Source organism: Mauremys mutica, chromosome 9 (assembly GCF_020497125.1).
Source record: "Mauremys mutica isolate MM-2020 ecotype Southern chromosome 9, ASM2049712v1, whole genome shotgun sequence".
Classification (NCBI taxonomy): domain Eukaryota; kingdom Metazoa; phylum Chordata; order Testudines; family Geoemydidae; genus Mauremys; species Mauremys mutica.
Window position 1 is genome coordinate 22662724 of NC_059080.1, and position 17560 is coordinate 22680283.

At 46.7% G+C, this 17560-nt stretch overlaps 1 protein-coding gene across 2 annotated transcripts in view; it reads right to left on the reverse strand.

Annotated features, from left to right (window-relative positions):
- The window catches only part of LOC123376801 (rho GTPase-activating protein 20-like), a 94072-nt gene that overhangs the window by 21861 nt on the left and 54651 nt on the right, over positions 1-17560 (reverse strand). For both annotated transcript variants that reach the window (XM_045029017.1, XM_045029016.1), the window contains exons 2-5: positions 12820-12902; positions 5214-5384; positions 4446-4595; positions 2475-2516 (exon numbers count right to left, since the gene is read on the reverse strand). In XM_045029017.1, the coding sequence (XP_044884952.1) occupies positions 2475-2516; positions 4446-4595; positions 5214-5384; positions 12820-12899 (443 nt within the window). In that variant the 5' untranslated portion in view covers positions 12900-12902. The remainder of the gene's footprint in view (positions 1-2474; positions 2517-4445; positions 4596-5213; positions 5385-12819; positions 12903-17560) is intronic.

A 17560-nucleotide genomic window follows, 5' to 3' on the forward strand; every position in this document is an offset into this window, starting at 1 on the left:
TTTTTCACAGCTGCATCACATTGTTGACTCATATTCAGTGTGAGCCACTATCACCCCCAGATCCTTTTCAGCAGTACTATCATCTAGCCAGTTATTCCCTGTTTTGAAGTTTTTCATTTGATTTTTCCTTCCTAAGTGAAGTACTTTTCACTTGTCTTTCCTGAATATCATCTTGTTGATTTCAGACCAATTCTCTAATTTGTCAAGGTTGTTTTTAATGCTAAACCTGCCCTCCAAAGCATTTGCAACCCCTCCTAGATTGGTGTCATCTGCAAATTTTACAAGCATACTCTCCACTCCATTACCCAGGTCATTAATGAAAATACTGACTGATACCTATGGTACCCCACTTGATACACCCTCCCAGTTTGATAACAACTCTTTGAGTCTGGTCTTTCAACCAGTTGTGCACGCACCTTATAGTACTTTCATCTAGACCATATTTCCCTAGTTGGCTTATAAGAATGGCATGTGAGACTGTGTCAAAGCCTTAGTAAAATCAAGATATAGCATGTCTATTGCTTTTCCACTATCCGCTAGGTCAGTAACCCTGTCAAAGAAGGAAATTAGGTTGGTTTGGCATGATTTGTTCTTGACTAATCCTTGCTGGCTATTCCTTATAACCCTATTGTCCCTTAGATGCTTACAAATTGATTGTTTAATTTGTTCCAATATCTTCTTAGTATCAAAGTTAAGTTTTCTAGGTGACACGTTGGAGGGACACATAGGGGGACAACAGCTAAAGGGGGACACGCGAACTCCCATGTGACCTGCACATTAAGGACAGCTACAATATTCTGTTGCATCTGTCCCACTGATGACTGGAGATAATTTTTAAGTCTTCTGATGCTGGAGAATGAGTTCAGGATGATACAGGAACAGTAAGAAGGACATTTGCGGTACTCTGGAAACATAATGCTTCCAGGGTACTGCAAATGACTCCAAGATCTCTTTCTGGATGGGTAACAGCTAATTTAGGCACCATCATTTTGTATGTATTGTTGGGATTATGTTTTGCCACATGCATTACTTTGCATTTAACATTGAATTTCGTCTGCCATTTTGTTGCCAAGTCACCCAATTTTGTGTGATCCCTTTGTAATCCCTTTGTAAGTCTGTTTTGGACTTAACTATCTTGAGTAATTTTAAAGAATCCTGTGGCACCTTATAGACTAACAGACGTTTTGCAGCATGAGCTGCATGCAAGCATCCGAAGAAGTGGGTATTCACCCATGAAAGCTCATGCTGCAAAACGTCTGTTAGTCTATAAGGTGCCACAGGATTCTTTGCTGCTTCTACAGAACCAGACTAACACGGCTACCCCTCTGATACTTGAGTAATTTTGTATCATCTGCAAACTTTGCCACCTCACTGTTCACCCATTTTTGCAGATCATTTATGAATATGTTGAACAGCACTGATCCCAGACCAGTACAGAGCCCGGGGGATACCTCTATTTACCTCTCTTCATTCTGAAAATGGACTATTTATTCCTACCCTTTGTTTCTTGTCTTTTAACTGGGAATGTTTTCAGGATCATCTAACAATCCTTAATTAAACTTAATGCAAGCTTTTTGTTATCTTAATCACCCTGCCTCTTTTATAAACAAACTCCCTGCTCCAAGGGCAGAAGATGTTAACAGCACAGTACCCATCACATTCCACACTCAAGCGCTGACTCCTGGGCGCTGCTGGGCCCTTGCCCTCCTTCCCTCCCCCAGATGATTGGGGAGGGGCGGGTGACCCTTCGCCCCTCCCCCTCCCATGTCTCCCCCCTCCATTTGTCTGGGACCTCACCCACCTTCCATGGGAAGATAATGGTTAACGGTTCCAAGGTTGCTTCGGCTAGTTCCTCAAGAACTGTAGGATGAATTTCATCCCGTCTTGCCAACTGGAATACATCTGACGTATCTAAATATTCTTAACATGTTCTTTCCCTATTTTGGCTTGCCTTTCTTCCCCCTTGTCGATAATATTAATTATGTTGAGTATATGGTCACTATTACATTTTTAGTGACGTCTGAAGCAAAATAGGCATTAAACACCTCTGCCCTCTTGATGTCATCAGTTATTAGCTCTTCTTCCCAACTAAGTAGAGGACCTACCTTTTCCTTTGTCTTTTTCTTGCTCTTAATGCATTTAAATAACCCCTTCTTATTGTCTTTCCCGGTTCTGTTAAGATTGTCTTTTTCTATGCTTACCTGTGGGCTTACTGTGGGATTTTGTCACCTGCCCCTTTGAGCCTCATGTAATAGCTAAAGGCTCACACTGTAACCCAGATTCTCTTACTGGCCCCCTTCTCCCTTCACAGCTCACATGAAGGCAGAGGCTGCTGACAAGGGATTTTCAAATGCATAAAAGGCCATTAGGAACCCATTGAAGGGCAAGGGGAATGGGGTATCTAGCATCTAAACTCTCCCCCTAGCTGTTTATAAAGGGACAGCATAGCAAGAGGAGAAGGATGCGACTCTTACCACAGTAATGTTGAGAGCCAGCGCGTCTTCTCTTCGGGTGAGCTGAGAAGAAAAAGAGAGGCAAAATATTGAATAATGGCTAAATGACTAATGGTGTTTGGAGACTCTACCAGGCTTTGCTTATAATTAGCTGTAAGTCTCAGTTCCTTCCTGGAAGCCCTAGAACAAAAGTGCAGTCTTTCCTGGTTCTGTTCTATTTTAACAAAAAGAAATAATAATAATAAAACCCCAAGAGCAGCCGAGCTGAGCTAGATTTCCTGGCCAACCAAAGGGGTGTTCAGATAAGGAACAAATATCTTTCTGTGACGGAGTTAGCAAGTCATGTGTGTCTTTATTTTATTGTAATGACCTTTAATTGATATTTTGTTTCTACTGTCATTTCCTTTCCTATGCTTACAATTCCTAGAAGCCTTCGCTGGCAGTATTGGTCACTAATATCTCCACTGCTATGGTCTGGATAAAAAAAAGATCTATCCAGGCGACAGATGCCTGAGGCCTCCAGTGCAGGAATTAGTGCACATGGCATAATAAAGTGAAAAACAGCATCCCCACTGTTCAGAGGGGATGGAACAACAAGTGTGAAATGAGTTGGTGGATCCCAATTCCTTTGCCACCAAGCCAGTTGTCCAAAGCACAAACATCAGCAGTACCTTAGAACTGACTAGTACTCCTTGCTGGCTATCAGCCAAAAGGGACAGGATTGAATGGTCCATGGAGCCCGAAATACCCTCTTATCCCTGCATGATTGGGACACACTGGTGGACAAAAGTGTGTGAAGGAAGCTTGCAATGTAGCTTCCCACATTGTACCAGATGTGTGGCTCTCCAGGGCTGTCATTCTGGCATCTTTCACCCACATAATTCACCTCTCCTTAATAATAAAATGTGGGCAGAAAAACAGCTGGAAGGGGCATACCCAAAGATGAAAACGCCATTCTCACTGAACAGCCTGGAGTTCTTTTCAGAAAGTGCCATATGTGCCCTGTTCCCGTTTGCTGTCAGGTTAGTCAAGATGATCTTAATATGTGAATATTTACCCTGTATTTACCCTGCAAATGTTTTATTTTAAAATGGGTTGGATGTTTTTAATGGACCAGGAAAATAAGTGTTGGTTGAAAGAACTCCTTCTCACGGGGAAGCAGAGATAAGGAGGGACGGGGGAAGAATTCATTGCACTCTTTAGGGTCCAGAGAACCGCACTGAACTGGCTAGTGTGCACATGCACCAGAGGCCTATCCTGAGTGGAATCAGAGCCACTCAGTTTTGTGCCATAACCCCACTCCATCTAAGGTACTTACACAGCTACCATTACCATTGTATCTGAGCAGCTCACAGTCTTTAGTGCATTTATCCTCACAATGTCCCTGTGAGGTACAGGGTACTATTAGGAGGAACTGAGGCCCAGAAGAATCTAGAGGTGTGTCTACATAGCCAGCAGCAGCAAGCTCCTGAGATGACAGACTTGGGCTAGTGGGGCCTGTGCTAGTGCTCTGAAAATAGTTGTGTAGACAGGGCTTTGAAGCTGCAGTGGGGCTGAAGCTCAGGCTCGGAACCCAGCCTCCCGCTCCTAAGCTTCAGAGCCTGAGCTCCAGCCTGAGACACACCTTCAAAGCACTGTCTACACAGCTATTTTAGGGCACTAACCCAAATCTGTTGACCCAGGCTGGGAGGCTCATTGCTATGGGCTGTGTAGACAAACCCAAAGTAACTTCCTTAAGATCACAGAGGAAGGTTGTGGTAGAACCAGGACCTGAAGCTAGGTCTTGCACATCACCCTGAATGATCCTTCTTCTCTTTCACTGTGTTGCTAATAGTTAACAGAAATTCTTCTTTAGCTCACTTCATGAGGGTCTGTATTTTTGGAACAGGGGCTCAGAGTTCTAGACTCTCTGTCATCATTTAGTTCTAAACATGCTGCATAGTGAAAGCTGCGAGACTGCAATGCAGTGGGTTTGTTACTGGGCCATGATACCTGAAGGAGACAACAGAGTTGGTGGTAGGCCAGCCAATGACAAATGAATTCTCAGGGCTCATCTTTTTCTCGGACACTTCGTTGAGACAAGAACCAATCCATACTTCACTCAGGCGCACCTGCTTCTTCAGCTTCAAGCTGGAGGAGGACCTGGAATTCAAACCAGAGATTGCTTAGGCTAATGAGACTGGCTAGAGAGAGACATAGCACACGTACAGCCCTCCTTGTCTGTCTTCATTGATGCATCTGAACTGATATCTAAAGTATCCCGGTGCTGGGCCTCAGTGTTACCAAATCATGTGCCATACCATGGTGGTTTTGTGATTCAGACAAATTACTACCACAAAGAAATAAGCATTGTTGAGATCAGCTAAGCTATTTACCTATCAGCTAAGTAGGAATTGAAGACAACTAGCCAAAAGGTGAGTTAATTTTCTGTCTTCTGCATGGAGCCCCTTTCACTCGATTTCCTCAGCACTGGTGAGAATGCCATGTCACTTCTTCAAGGAGTCTCATGAAGCAAAGGGCAAACTTACTTAGTTCAGCTCATGTTGCTTTATGAAAATGCAATGATAAATTAAGGGTAGACATTCCCAGCAGGGGCCAACACATTTCTGGGGGTGGAATGGGGAAGTTGCAAACTTTTAGAAGCCCCTTTAAAAATGCAGCTGTCCCGGTACCCTCATCCACAAATGCCCTTGATCCTGGCTCACACTGGCTATTAGGTGTATAGATATAACCCTTGTGTAGCTTGCCACATTCTCTTACTTGGACTTGGCAATGACCAGCATGTCACTGAAGAGGAACAAATGTCTCTCCTGGGTCTGCAGTCCCATGGTAAGCTGTACCCTCTCATCCAAGATGAAAACAGAATTTGGGCTACTGAAAGCCCCGGTTGGTAGCCCATTGTCTGGGTGCGATGAGGAAAGAGTAACTTCCCTGGAAAAAAATCATTACATGAATTGTGCAATTATTGCAACTCCTATAGATTTCGTTAATAACCCAATAGACTGATGGCTATTTCATTTCTTCTCACATAGGCTCAGATTCAGCTTAATGAAAGCTGGCTATATATTTTATACTGAATACGGAGGAAATCCTGAGGTCCTTACTCAGTTTTCACTTTATTCAGGCAAGAGCAGTGGTGAGCAGGAGCCGGTTCACACCGGTTTGCACAAACCGGTTATTACATTTTGAAGCAGTTTTAGAACCGGTTGTTAACCTGCTTCCCTGCAAGGGGGCGCTGTGGCTTTGATGGGCTCTGGCCAGGAAGTGATGTAATTCCTCCTCTGGCCACTGGGGGCGCTGTGCTGCAGGAGCCATGTGGGCCACCGCCTGGCCCTGGGCACAGGCCCTGTTGCTGCTGCTGCTCCCCCGACCCCCGGCCCTGGAGCTCCCGCTGCTGCCTGGTGGGTCCCTGGCTGCTCTGCTGGGCCTGGGCTGCGTCCTGCTGCTCGGGCTGCTCTGAGCCGCTCTCCCCGTGAGGACCCGCCACCCTGCCCGCAGCCAGCCCCTGTCTCCAGCCAGCCCCTGCTGCACCCCCTGCCCTGCTCACACCCCCTGCCTTGCCCGCAGCCAGTCCCTGTCTCCAGCCAGCCCCTGCCTCACCCTCTGCCCTGCCTGCACCAGCCCCACATCCCCTGCCCTGTCCGCACCAGCCCCGCACCCCCTGCCCTGCCTGCAGCCAGCCCTGCACCCCCTGCCTGCAGCCAGCCCCTGCCGCACCCCCTGCCCGCACCAGCCCCGCACCCCTTGCCTGCAGCCAGCCCCTGCCGCACCCCCTGTCCTGTCTCTAGCCAACCCCTGCTACACACCCCCTACCCGAAGCCAGCTGGCCCCGCACTCCTCTGTCTCCAGCCAACCCCTGCCGTACCCGGCTGTGGCCCTGCCCAAAGCTGGCTACCCCCCACCCCCCTGTCTCCAGCCAGCCCTGCACCCCCTCTGCCCTGTCTCTAACCAACCCCTGCTACATACCCCCTACCCGAAGCCAGCCAGCCCCGCACTCCTCTGTCTCCAGCTAACCCCTGCCGTACCCCCCTGCGGCCCTGCCCAAAGCTGGCTACCCGCCACCCCCCTGTCTCCAGCCAGCCCTGCACCCCCCCTGCCCTGCCTGCAGCCAGCCCCTACCTCCAGTTAGCCGCTGCCCTGCCTCCAGCTAGCTCCACACCCAAGTCTCCAGCCAACCCCACACCCCCTTGCCTCCAGCCAACCCCGCACCCTCCTGTCTCCAGTCAGCTCCGCACACCTTGCCCGGCCCACAGCCAGTCCTGCTTGCTCTGCGTCCAGCTAGCCCTGTCCCATGCCCCTGTCTGCAGCTGGTCCCACGTCCACTGGTGCCCTGCAGTTCCCAGGCAATAATCCTGCACGCCTGCTTCAATGAGGGGGGCAGGGAGCAGCTGTGACCCACACATGTGCACCCCCCCCAGGGAGTGGCGGGGACCCACACGTGAAATGGAGCTCATTTCTAGTTCAGGCCCATCTTTTTAAAAAAGAACTTTAGGTGGCGTTAACATACATCCATATTTTCCCGGACATGTCAGGCTTTTGGTTCTTAAATCACCGTCCGGGAGGAATACGGACATATGGTAACCCTATTGTACAAAAAATACATACTGTGGCACATCCCTTAAATCAGAACTTTTTATAGGGAACCGGTTGTTAAGATTTTGGCAGCTTATCAGTGGGCAAGAGTACTGTTATCTGAGTAAAGATCTCAGATTGTGATCCTATAAGTAGAAAAGGGGCTGAGATCCATGCATGAGGTCACTAATTAGCAGGGAATGCAGGCAAATTTGCAGTGTAGTTGATCAGTTCCATTTTTATCAATGCTAGTTCCATCCACACCAAATTGCTTGTCTGTGCCTGGGCTGTAGCAGGATGACTATTTACTGTGTATACTAGTCTAGTTCCATGCACCTGATTCAGGGATCTAGCTATAATTTTATAAAAACACTTTGAAGTCTACTGATTAAAAGCGTTATATAAGAATTAGGTATTATTGTTATTGTAATCCAACTATTTTTTGTTGCTACCTTAGGCTGATTTGGGTGCAATATTTTGCCAAAGAAACAATGGCTGCTATTTTGCCAAAGAAACTATGGCTGCTATTGCACTCAGCAAGCAGTTGCTGGGATTAAACTCGATTCCTTACTCATGCAAATGAGCAAAATGTAATAACGCCACCATCTTACTATTCTTTTCCCTTCCCATCTCAAAATTCTCAAGTATGAATTGCGTATGCTCTCTCCCACTCTATCGATTTAGTAATAAATGCAGCAATGACACGTTGTGAAGAATCATCAGTAATGAGAGAGGTGAGACAGATCTTCACTCTCTGCTGCTACCCTAGCTGTAGTATGTGGGATTGCCTCTGCTGAATATGCACAAGCGCTCTGCCCAGACTGTCTGCAAGGTCGAAGCACCCTTGGTGGTGTGAGTACACAACCAGTCCTCGTTGGATTTATTATTCTCATAGAAATGGCTGTAAATGCACAACAGGCCAGACTCCGCCACCTTTACTCCTGTTGAGTAGTACCTTAGTGTGAGTGGTCCCATTAAAATAAACAATACTGAACAAACCTTTGTACTTATAGGGTGAGATTTTCAACAGCCTAACTCTGCTGCCAATACTCAAGAGTAAAGCCGCTCACTGGCTCTAATGGGAGCAGGGCTAAGCCAACACAAACTGCTTTTGAAAACCCCACCTGCAGAGTCCCCGAACACCTGCATTCTTGCAAGCCGGAGTCTCTGGCTTGTCCCAGCCTGGCACGCTTATGCTCACAGACAAGCACATAAGCCTGGTGCCTCTACAAGTGAAAAGATCAGTTCACTTTAAAACATGCCTATGAAAGCTTCCCCTGTGTGACAGTGGAGCAGTGGAGACAGGAACACCAAACGATCTCAGCAGTGATTTCTTAATGCTGGAGAAGTTACAAGGTTTGGTAAACACAACAGAAGAGTAGCAACAACAAAATAAATAAATAAATAAAAAATTCACCAGTGCTCTGGTGGCCCAAGTAAAGATGGCATTGTACCAGCTCCCTCTGAGGCAATACGTCATGAGAAATGTTTAGAGCTTCCCTCCCCTTGCAAAGACGTTCTCCAGCCAAATAAAGTCAAGAATTTGTTTCTCTTTTTTGACTCAGTGTGATATGGGAGGATGGCGGGGATGGTTGAGGGAGGGAAGCAAAAGCATTTCTGAGACCACATTACTTGGGCAAGAGACGTAGATGACGGTATTTCTGCCATTTATTTTAAACCACCCTAAAACATTGGCTTCTGTCTGAACATTTCACAAAAGCAGGACTTACTCCCAAGCAGTTAAATACAGGGTGAAAGGAAACTGCTGCTCTTGGAAAGGGTTGCTTGGTGCAAAATGTAAATCACTTAAGTTTTTATCTTTTAAACAAATATTTATTTTAACTAAACAAATCACTGCAGCAATGTTATTTATGAGGGTGTTATCAGAACCAAACAGAGAAAGAGCATGGCATTCCTTGATCTGTCCTCTAATTGTTACACTGTGCAGGGTGGGGAGAAACTGCCTGAGCTCTAAGATGGTTATTCTCTCATCAAAGGGCTGTGAGGCTTGACTACTGTACAGCACTTGATATTTCAGCACAGGAGTTGGAAGGTCAGTGTGTTCATACTTGACTATAAACACTGGAAGTCTGGGTGCTTTATCTCTGAAGAAACTAAAGTCAGTGGGGGCACTGGATGGCTCCAGACCATGTAAGTGGGAAAGGGAGCTTTTCACATGAGGTCACCAGTTAATACATCGCCCAGGTTGGTAGCAAATGAAAGCCGTTACCATCTGAAAAGTGACTTGTATGAAATGAGTCTAGAGGAGTCTGTCCAGTTCCTAGCGGAAATGTGCCCATAGCTCAAAACCAACCATCGTATTGACAGTTTCAGCAGAGAAGGAGAGGACAGAATGGGTCACAAACTGAATTCCCATCTCTCCCCTTGAGTGGCTGGGCATGGAAGCACATTGGTGGAATGGTACAGAGAGCTCACTGCACCTGCTCTGAGCATAGGCGCTGACTGCGTGGGTGCTCCGGGGCTGGAGCACCCACTGGGAAAAATTAGCAGGTGCTCCACACCCACCGGCAGCCAAGCTCCCCCCGCCTCTTTCCCGACTCCTCCCTTGAGTGTGCCGCGTTCCTGCTCTCCCCCTCTCCCCCCGCACTTCCGCCCGCCACCGAACAGCTGTTTGGCGGTACTCCAGGAGGGAGGGAGGGGAAGGAGCAGGGACACAGTGCGCTCAAGGGAGGAGGTAGGGCTGGGGCAGCGACTTGGGGAAGGGGGTGGAATGGGGGTGGGGTGGAGGTGGAGCAGGGGAAGGAAGAGGCAGGGCGGGGTTGGGGAATTAGGGGAAGGGGTGTGTCTGTTACAGCTCCATTTTGTTTCTTAAAGCTGTCCCCTTACTCCATTTTGTTCTTGTTCTCCTCTGTGGCCGCCCTTCCCTGGCTGTTAAGTTGTTACCAGGGCCTCTGCCCTTCTCAAAGGGAGGGCCCCTTAAGTTGTTTAACAAAAGCCATTGCCCTTCTCAAAGGAATGGCCACTTATGCTAAGTGGGACCACTGCCCTGTTCAAAGGGTTAGTCCTGTTATCACCTTGTTAAAACCTGGGCTGGGTGTAGGGTAGGCTCTATCCAGAGCTGCAAGACTATTGTGTTTTTAAGATCCTGGGCATGAGTCATACCTCTGGGCTCAGGACTAGTCCTAACATGCCTCTGTGGCTACCTGCAGTTTTTCCCTGCTTGCTCTCCTCCCTGTGAGAAGGGGAACCAATCAGAGTTACTGGCGGGAAGCTGCCAGGGTTTGCCTTTATAAACAGACATCTTTTGAACAGACTTCAGAAAGGTTCTTGCATTGCTGCCTGGTCTGATCAGCCAGGGGTTCTGGGGGTCCTTTCTCCGCTCTCGTTTTATTTTTGAGCGTACCCCCGTTTTTTGAACCCCCTCCCACGAAGAATGAATTGCTGCCTGAGAGATCTCCTGATTATCTAGACTGTACCGAGCCTTCTGATGTTCTTGCTGCTTCTGCCTCTGTTGCTGCCTTGGGGGATGGTAAGAATCCCTCTGTGAAACTTTCTGTACTTTTATTTTATTATTTTAGCTGCTGGCTCTGTCTCCCCAGCACACAGACTCAAGCTAAACCTTGGTCTGTGTTTTAAAACCTCTCTCTTAAACCCCGTGGCACTCTGCCACTGAAAATAAGTTTGTGCTGCTGCTAAGTTCTGCTCCTGTGGGCTTTGCCTTGGACTGTTTTCAGCTGTATCCACTGCTGCAGTCACCTCCCCCCCCACCCTTCTTTGGAGCTGTGTCCTGGACACACACCACTCAGCCCTCTGGAACTATCCTTAGCATAAGGTGCACCCATTAAGTTAAGTTTAGCATTATACTTTGTAAGTTAGGCTTAGAGAATTGTTGCATTGTGTTTTAATTTGTGTAGTCTTGGTTAAGTTAGATCATAGATAAGATTTTGCTGTGTTCTGTATAATTGTAATTAAGTCTGTCTTCCCACTGCACCCCCCCAGCTTCTCTGTGTCCTTCTACCTTGTTACACTCTCCTTGCTGCTTAAACTTATAGCCTGCTTGTTCTCTGTGTCTTCCTAGCCTGCTTGTTCTCTGTGTGTCTGTGCTCCTACTGCCAAACCTCGATTGTATTGCTGAAGTCTAGCACAAAACCCCATTGGTTACCTTTTTTCTCTCTGATACTCCTTACATTCTACATTTGCACCACTGTGACACATTTTTACCTAAAATTGTTTATTTTACACATTTTATCCATAACTGTTAGTTGGTTATATGCTGCTGTGACACACCTTTTTACATAGAAATCGCTAGCTACCTGTTACATTTATACCTCAGTGTTAACTGATTACCCACTGTATTGTATCCTACTGTGTTGTATCCCACTATTGAAACCCCCTTACTGTTCACCAAAAAGAAACCCCTCCCCAATTGTCTACCTTAACAACCCCATACCCTTCACTATTGAATTTTCCCTGTTTTTGCATTTGCTTAATAAAGTTTATTTTGCACCCCACCCGTGTGGTAATTGCTCCCCAAGATCCCATATACCTGCTGGCAGGGACAGGGTGGAGTGGGGGCAGGGCCAGGGGAAAAGTGGGGGTCGAGCACCCACCACTGGAGCAGGAGTCAGCACCTATGGCTCGGAGGATAACTAACCAGGGCTGCCAACCCACCCTCTCTCACAGCACCTGCATTCACTTCCAAAGCTTATGCCTTTGGTATCACTGCCCATCCCTACCCCTCTTGCTGGGAGACTGAATAATTGTCTCTGTGTGTTCCTCTCATCTGGGTGCCATTTTGATTCTTTCCATTTTCTAGATTTGATTAAGAGTTTCCAGACTCAAACCATTGCCTGTGATTGTAGTGAAAGTCCCATGTGGGCCCTGACCCTGATCTCTCCTAAGCAAGTTGGCAATTGACTTCAGCAGGAGCAAGCCCAGCCCCTAAAGGGCTTCTCTGTATCAAGAGACTCTGTTTTGACACTCGCCAATGCTGTTTTTCACCGATGGCTGCACATCACTGGCACCAATAACCAAGGACAGAGGAGTCCTTCAAGTGAAGGTCTGCTCTGGGCAGTTTGTATTTCCAAAGTTTGCTTCTGTCTACTTTTCCATTACATCAGTAACTTAGTTTCTTAGGACATCTCTGTTTCGGCTTCTCATACTCTTGCCTGTTGCTGGTTAGATGGCAGACTAAACAGCAATGAATCCATCAGGCAAACATTCATTGACTTCCCAGTTGGAATTACACAGAGAAGCCGAGAGAGGGTTTATCTCATTTAGAGCAGGGCAAGAAAGTGAAACGGAGGACTGGAATTTTTGTTCTTTGTTGGTTTTTGACATTTTTTTTAAAGTAAAAATTCCTGATTTCTTTTAAGGGACTCACTGGCCATCTGTTGTTTGGCTTCCAGAGAGATTAAAGTCAGGCTGCTATGACTAACCAAATATTTATCATACATGTGGCTTGGCTACTGACATACAAACTTCACCTTAACGTTGGCTGCTTTTCCATGCAGTAAAGGCTAGATCCTGACCTGACTTACACCAGTGTAAGCCCCGAGTGACTCCACTGAGGGCAATTGAGTTATGCTGGATTTATATCTGTGTAGGTGAGTTCACAGTCTGGCACTACATGTTTTCAGCATCACATTTTTAAAGCATGTTCCAAAAAGGAAACTGGAACCCCTCCAGATGGGAGGTCTGTCCTGACACTAATGACCCCTGGTATCGGCAGCTGAATTAAAACATGGATTAGCAAATCTATTTGATTTGATTTTTTTATTTGTAAAAAGGGAGCTAAAGGACTGGTGGGGATATTGGGGAGATGATTCCTTACCTGGAATAGGATTTGGACTTGCTGAGAGCTTTGCTAATGGCAGAAGAGGTGGAGCGTCTCCTTTGGACTATGGGCTTCATCTTCTGTGGGAGAAAGATATATTCCAGTTAGTGTAACCAGCACCCGCTCTGCACTCAGTTTACCACTGCAGCTCTGTTTACTGCCTTCTGTTTTTTTATATGCAGTTTCTTTTTCTCTAGTTACCACTCACTGCCCTAGACATAGAAAGCAACACGAATCGTGCTTCCACTGAAGTTTCACTTCCTTTCCTTGCTACTCAAACGCTCGTCAATTTTCACATTTACTCAAGAGATTCAAGATTTTCCTAACTGGAAATATATCCAGTTTTCACAGCCAAAAATCAAAGTGAGTAAGAGAAATGGGCTGAAATAAAGCAGAGGAGAATTTAGGCTGCATATCAGGAAAAACTACCTAACATTCATGTCTAGCAGACAGTGGAACAGTCTGGTAAGAGAAATAATGGAAACCCCATTTGAAACTGGACTGGACAAAGCCATGGAGAGTATATAGGGAGCAATCATTTATTGGCTGGAGGGTTGGATGAGATTACCTAATTACCTAATACCTCCTCTATTTCTAATTTCTATGATTCATGGATTCAGCATACAGCCTGTTATTAACACCCCTAAGAGTGTGTCTTTCTTCTGAACACTCATCATTTTTAATTGTCTGAACCAGAGATATCTTATCTGCCACGTGAATGAAGTGACTATTGATCCTTGTCAGTCTGAAGGGTAAGGCCTCCAGTGAATGTGTGTGTGTTGGGGACAGGTCTTTTATTTTTTCAATAAATTTTGTGCTGGGGAAAGATGCCAGATTTCCAGCCTGGTGACAAATCCTGGAATCATTAATACTACTTGTGGAGTAAAGCACTACTAACTGAGAATAAGGGTGGCAGAAAAAGTTACCTTAAACAGCTCAGCACCTCTATTTCCAGCTTTAAGAACCAGGGGCGGCTCTAGGAATTTGGCCGCCCCAAGCACGGCGGCATGCCGCAGGGGGCGCGCTGCTGGTCGCCGGTCCTGCGGCTCCAGGGGACCTCTTGCAGACGTGCCTGCAGAGGGTGCGCTGGTCCCGCGGCTCCGGTGGAGCATCCGCAGGCATGCCTGCGGGAGGTCCACCCGAGCCGTGGGACCAGCGGACCCTCCGCAGTCATGCCTGCGGGAGGTCTGCTGGTCCCGCGGCTCCGGTGGACCTCCCACAGGCATGACTGCGGACGGTCCGCCGGAGCCGCCTGCCGCCCTCCCAGCAAAATGCTGCCCCAAGCGCGCGCTTGGCGCGCTGGGGTCTGGAGCCAGCCCTGTTAAGAACCCAGTAGCAGAGAGTTTGTTGAGAATTATAAATCATGGGACATCGACATGGAGGGGATGCTCAATTAGAGAGGCAATATTCCTTCTCTAATGGAACATTCCACCAGAAGGACTAGTAATGTCCCCACCATCCATGAGGTCAGCCAGGGATAAACTGGTGATCAGGGAAAGACACCTCTAAGCTCAATGAAAACACTTTTCTTGATAACATTCTTTTTGAGAATGCAGGGGAAAGTAAGTTTCTACCCTCCTTGTTTTATATAATAAAATAATAAAATAAATAATAATAACAATAAAAAAGCATATTTCTTTGTATAAAGCCAAAAGCTTGTTAGCTGTTTTGCAGTCACGTAGGGTGACAAGGTCCTGCCCCCAAAGAGGTAGCACTTTAAATACAATCTGAATACACTGCATGGTCTTCCTCAAGAAGGCACCTTTTATTACCTGTCTATTGCCTAAACTATGCTCATCACCATGGTAACTGAACTCCTTTTCTCTTCCTGTAATCCCTGCCTCATTCACCACACACCTTTCATCATCTACAACAAATGAGGTGGGGAGTCCTGCAGATGAAAGTCTCCTTTACTTCACAACCCTGATTCACCCCTCAGAGCAGATCCATCCTGTGCACTGAATAAAGCAGGAGTCCTGTGGAAAAAATAGTGTGTGGTCATGTAACTAAAGACTGGATCATAATGCATATGCACAAGGGGGCTGAATTAAGGTTGCCCAGACAAACTTAATTCATGTATTTCCTAACTTTCAAGTGTGTATCTATATATCATTATTAAGGTTGCAAAGTCAAACACTTGAAAATATATATATGTGTACCTCCCTCTTTCCCCTGATGTGAATCTGCTAAGCACAGAGCCATTTCTGTCCTAAGGAGTTTCACAGAGGGAACTGAATAAAAATAACATCAGCTCAAAAATGTTTGTTTAAAAAAAGAAGAGGCCATGCTGAGAGGGAACATCTGGCTTTCAGAGGTACCCTAGTGGGATAAAATGTTCTTACAAAACATGATACAGTAAAGCAGCAGTAATGCAACATCTTAGGGAGGGGAGACTAGGAGGGGAGACCAGGGTTGGGGGTGGGCTCCAGCAGTCTTCAGTTAGAGATGTGACTAGAGTTAATGCAGTAGAGCAGGGGTGGCCAACCTGAGCCTGTGAAGGAGCCAGAATTTACCAATGTACATTGCCACGGTAATACATCAGCAGCCCCCGCATCAGCTCCCACCCCCGCTCGCAGCGCTGCCCACCCACAAGCAGCCCCGCTGATCAGCGCCTCCCCCTCCCTTCCCACACCTCCTGATCAGCTGTTTCATGGCGTGCAGGAGGCTCTGGGGGAGGGGAAGGAGTGAGGGCACTGCAGGCTCAGGCGCCCCCCCGGCCCATTGGAAAGTTGGCGCCTGTAGCTCCAGCCCCGGAGTCGGTGCCTATACAAGGAGCCGCATATTAACTTCTGAAGAGCCGCATGTGGCTCCGGAGCCACAGGTTGGCCACCCCTGCAGTAGAGCATCTGTGAAGAGTTGATGTATATAGCCAACACTTTGGGGCACGGAAAATAATGTATCACCTAAAACTGTTTTAATAATATTAAATGAACCTGGTCCCTTTCAGCCCCCCAAAATCTCAAAGCACATTACAAACCACTGGTATGTAAAGGAATCACCTTCCACTGAAGTGCAGTCTCATCTGTGGCATAATGTGGCAGCTAGGGTGACCAGATGTCCTGATTTTATAGGGACAGTGCCGATTTTTGGGTCTTTTTCTTATATAGGTTCCTATTACCCCTCACCCCCGTCCCGATTTTTCACATTTGCTGTATGGTCACCCTAGTGGCAGCTGTTTAGTAGTGCATATCAACACCACACAGGATAGACAGTGTGGAAGGATGTCTTACTTCAATTAAAGTTCAGGCAATCTGAATGTAATTACCCAAAGTGGAGTGTGGCCAGAATCCTTGGGAATAGCATTGTGGGTTTTTGGATAACCATACATGGTTTTATATCTTATCTGAACACCGGCAGCTCCAGCAGCACAGCAGTGTCAGAAGCATTGGATCCATATTGACTTAGCAGGAAGAGCATAACTGACCAATTCATCGACATCACTCCCAGCAGCAAGTAGGTTACTTGTGGAGGTCTCATATCCATGTAGTGACCAGGCTTAATCTGAGGTGTTATGGCTACAGGAGGATATGTCTCTCACTCACTGACTTCAGACAAAATTATTTTGCTGTATTGAGGTTGTTTTATTTGGGTCAGGCTTTAATTCAATAAAGAAAAAGTAGCCTGGATTGGAAATCCATTTGAGATACAATGCTGGCTCTTGGCAAACTAGAAAAATCTCTTTCCCAACCCTGTACCAGAGTCACAAATTATTTTGCTGCCCTAGCCAATCACCTGTTCTGCTTCTAGTAGCATTACCCAAACACCGCAATAAGGTGGTACAATGGGCAATCTGCCAGGGGCATAGGGGGTGGACCTAACTGGCATAACTTTAGAAATATTTATGCTTTGGCTCTTATCTTCCTTGCTAGATGGAAAGAAATTACTGTTCAATAGCAATATACTATAAACCCACAACTGTTCAGCTTTTCCTTTCCTTCCAGAGAGCACCGGGCTGTGCATCCCATTTTAAGGTGCATCAGGCTATACCTAGGGTAATGTTTTGACTATCTCTGGTTTATAAGGGAAAGACAGCTTTGCTAATGCAATCCTCAAGAGGCTATCAGACATGGAAATAAGTCTCATAACTCCTTGGATATTCTTCCAGTGATGCACTCCCATGTGCAAAAAGTGCTCTGGACACTGCTTGTCTCTGGAGATCCTTATGCAATCCTCATCTGGCGTTTGTCAACTCCTGGAATTCTGGACTGAGCTTCTAGGAGGTCCTACCCTATGGACTACAACATAATGGCTACCAGAGCCCTCTGACCTCATTTACCAGCATTCTTGGAGTCCAAGTAGGAACAGAATGGACTAGAAACTCCTGCTGAGGCCATTTGGAGGCTTCTACATGGGGTGGTATAGCAAGGCAGTTTGCTGGGCCAGTGATGAGCCAGGGCTACTTGGCCCCCTCAGTGTGAGGGAACAGCCTGACTCGGAGACAAAGACATTAAGAGACTCAGTTTAGTTTCAGTTTTAAGCTTTGACTAATTGGGAGCTGAGGGTATGTCTACACTATGAAATTTAGTCGATTTTATAAAAGTCAATTTTTTAGAATTCGATTTTATACAGTCTATTGCGTATATCCACACTAAGCGCATTAAGTTGGCGGGGTGCGTCCTCACTACCACGGCTACCATCAACTTACAGAGCGGTGCACTGTGGGTAGCTATCCCACAGTTCCCACAGTCTCCGCTGCCCATTGGAATTCTGGGTTAAGCTCCCAATGCCTGATGGGGCA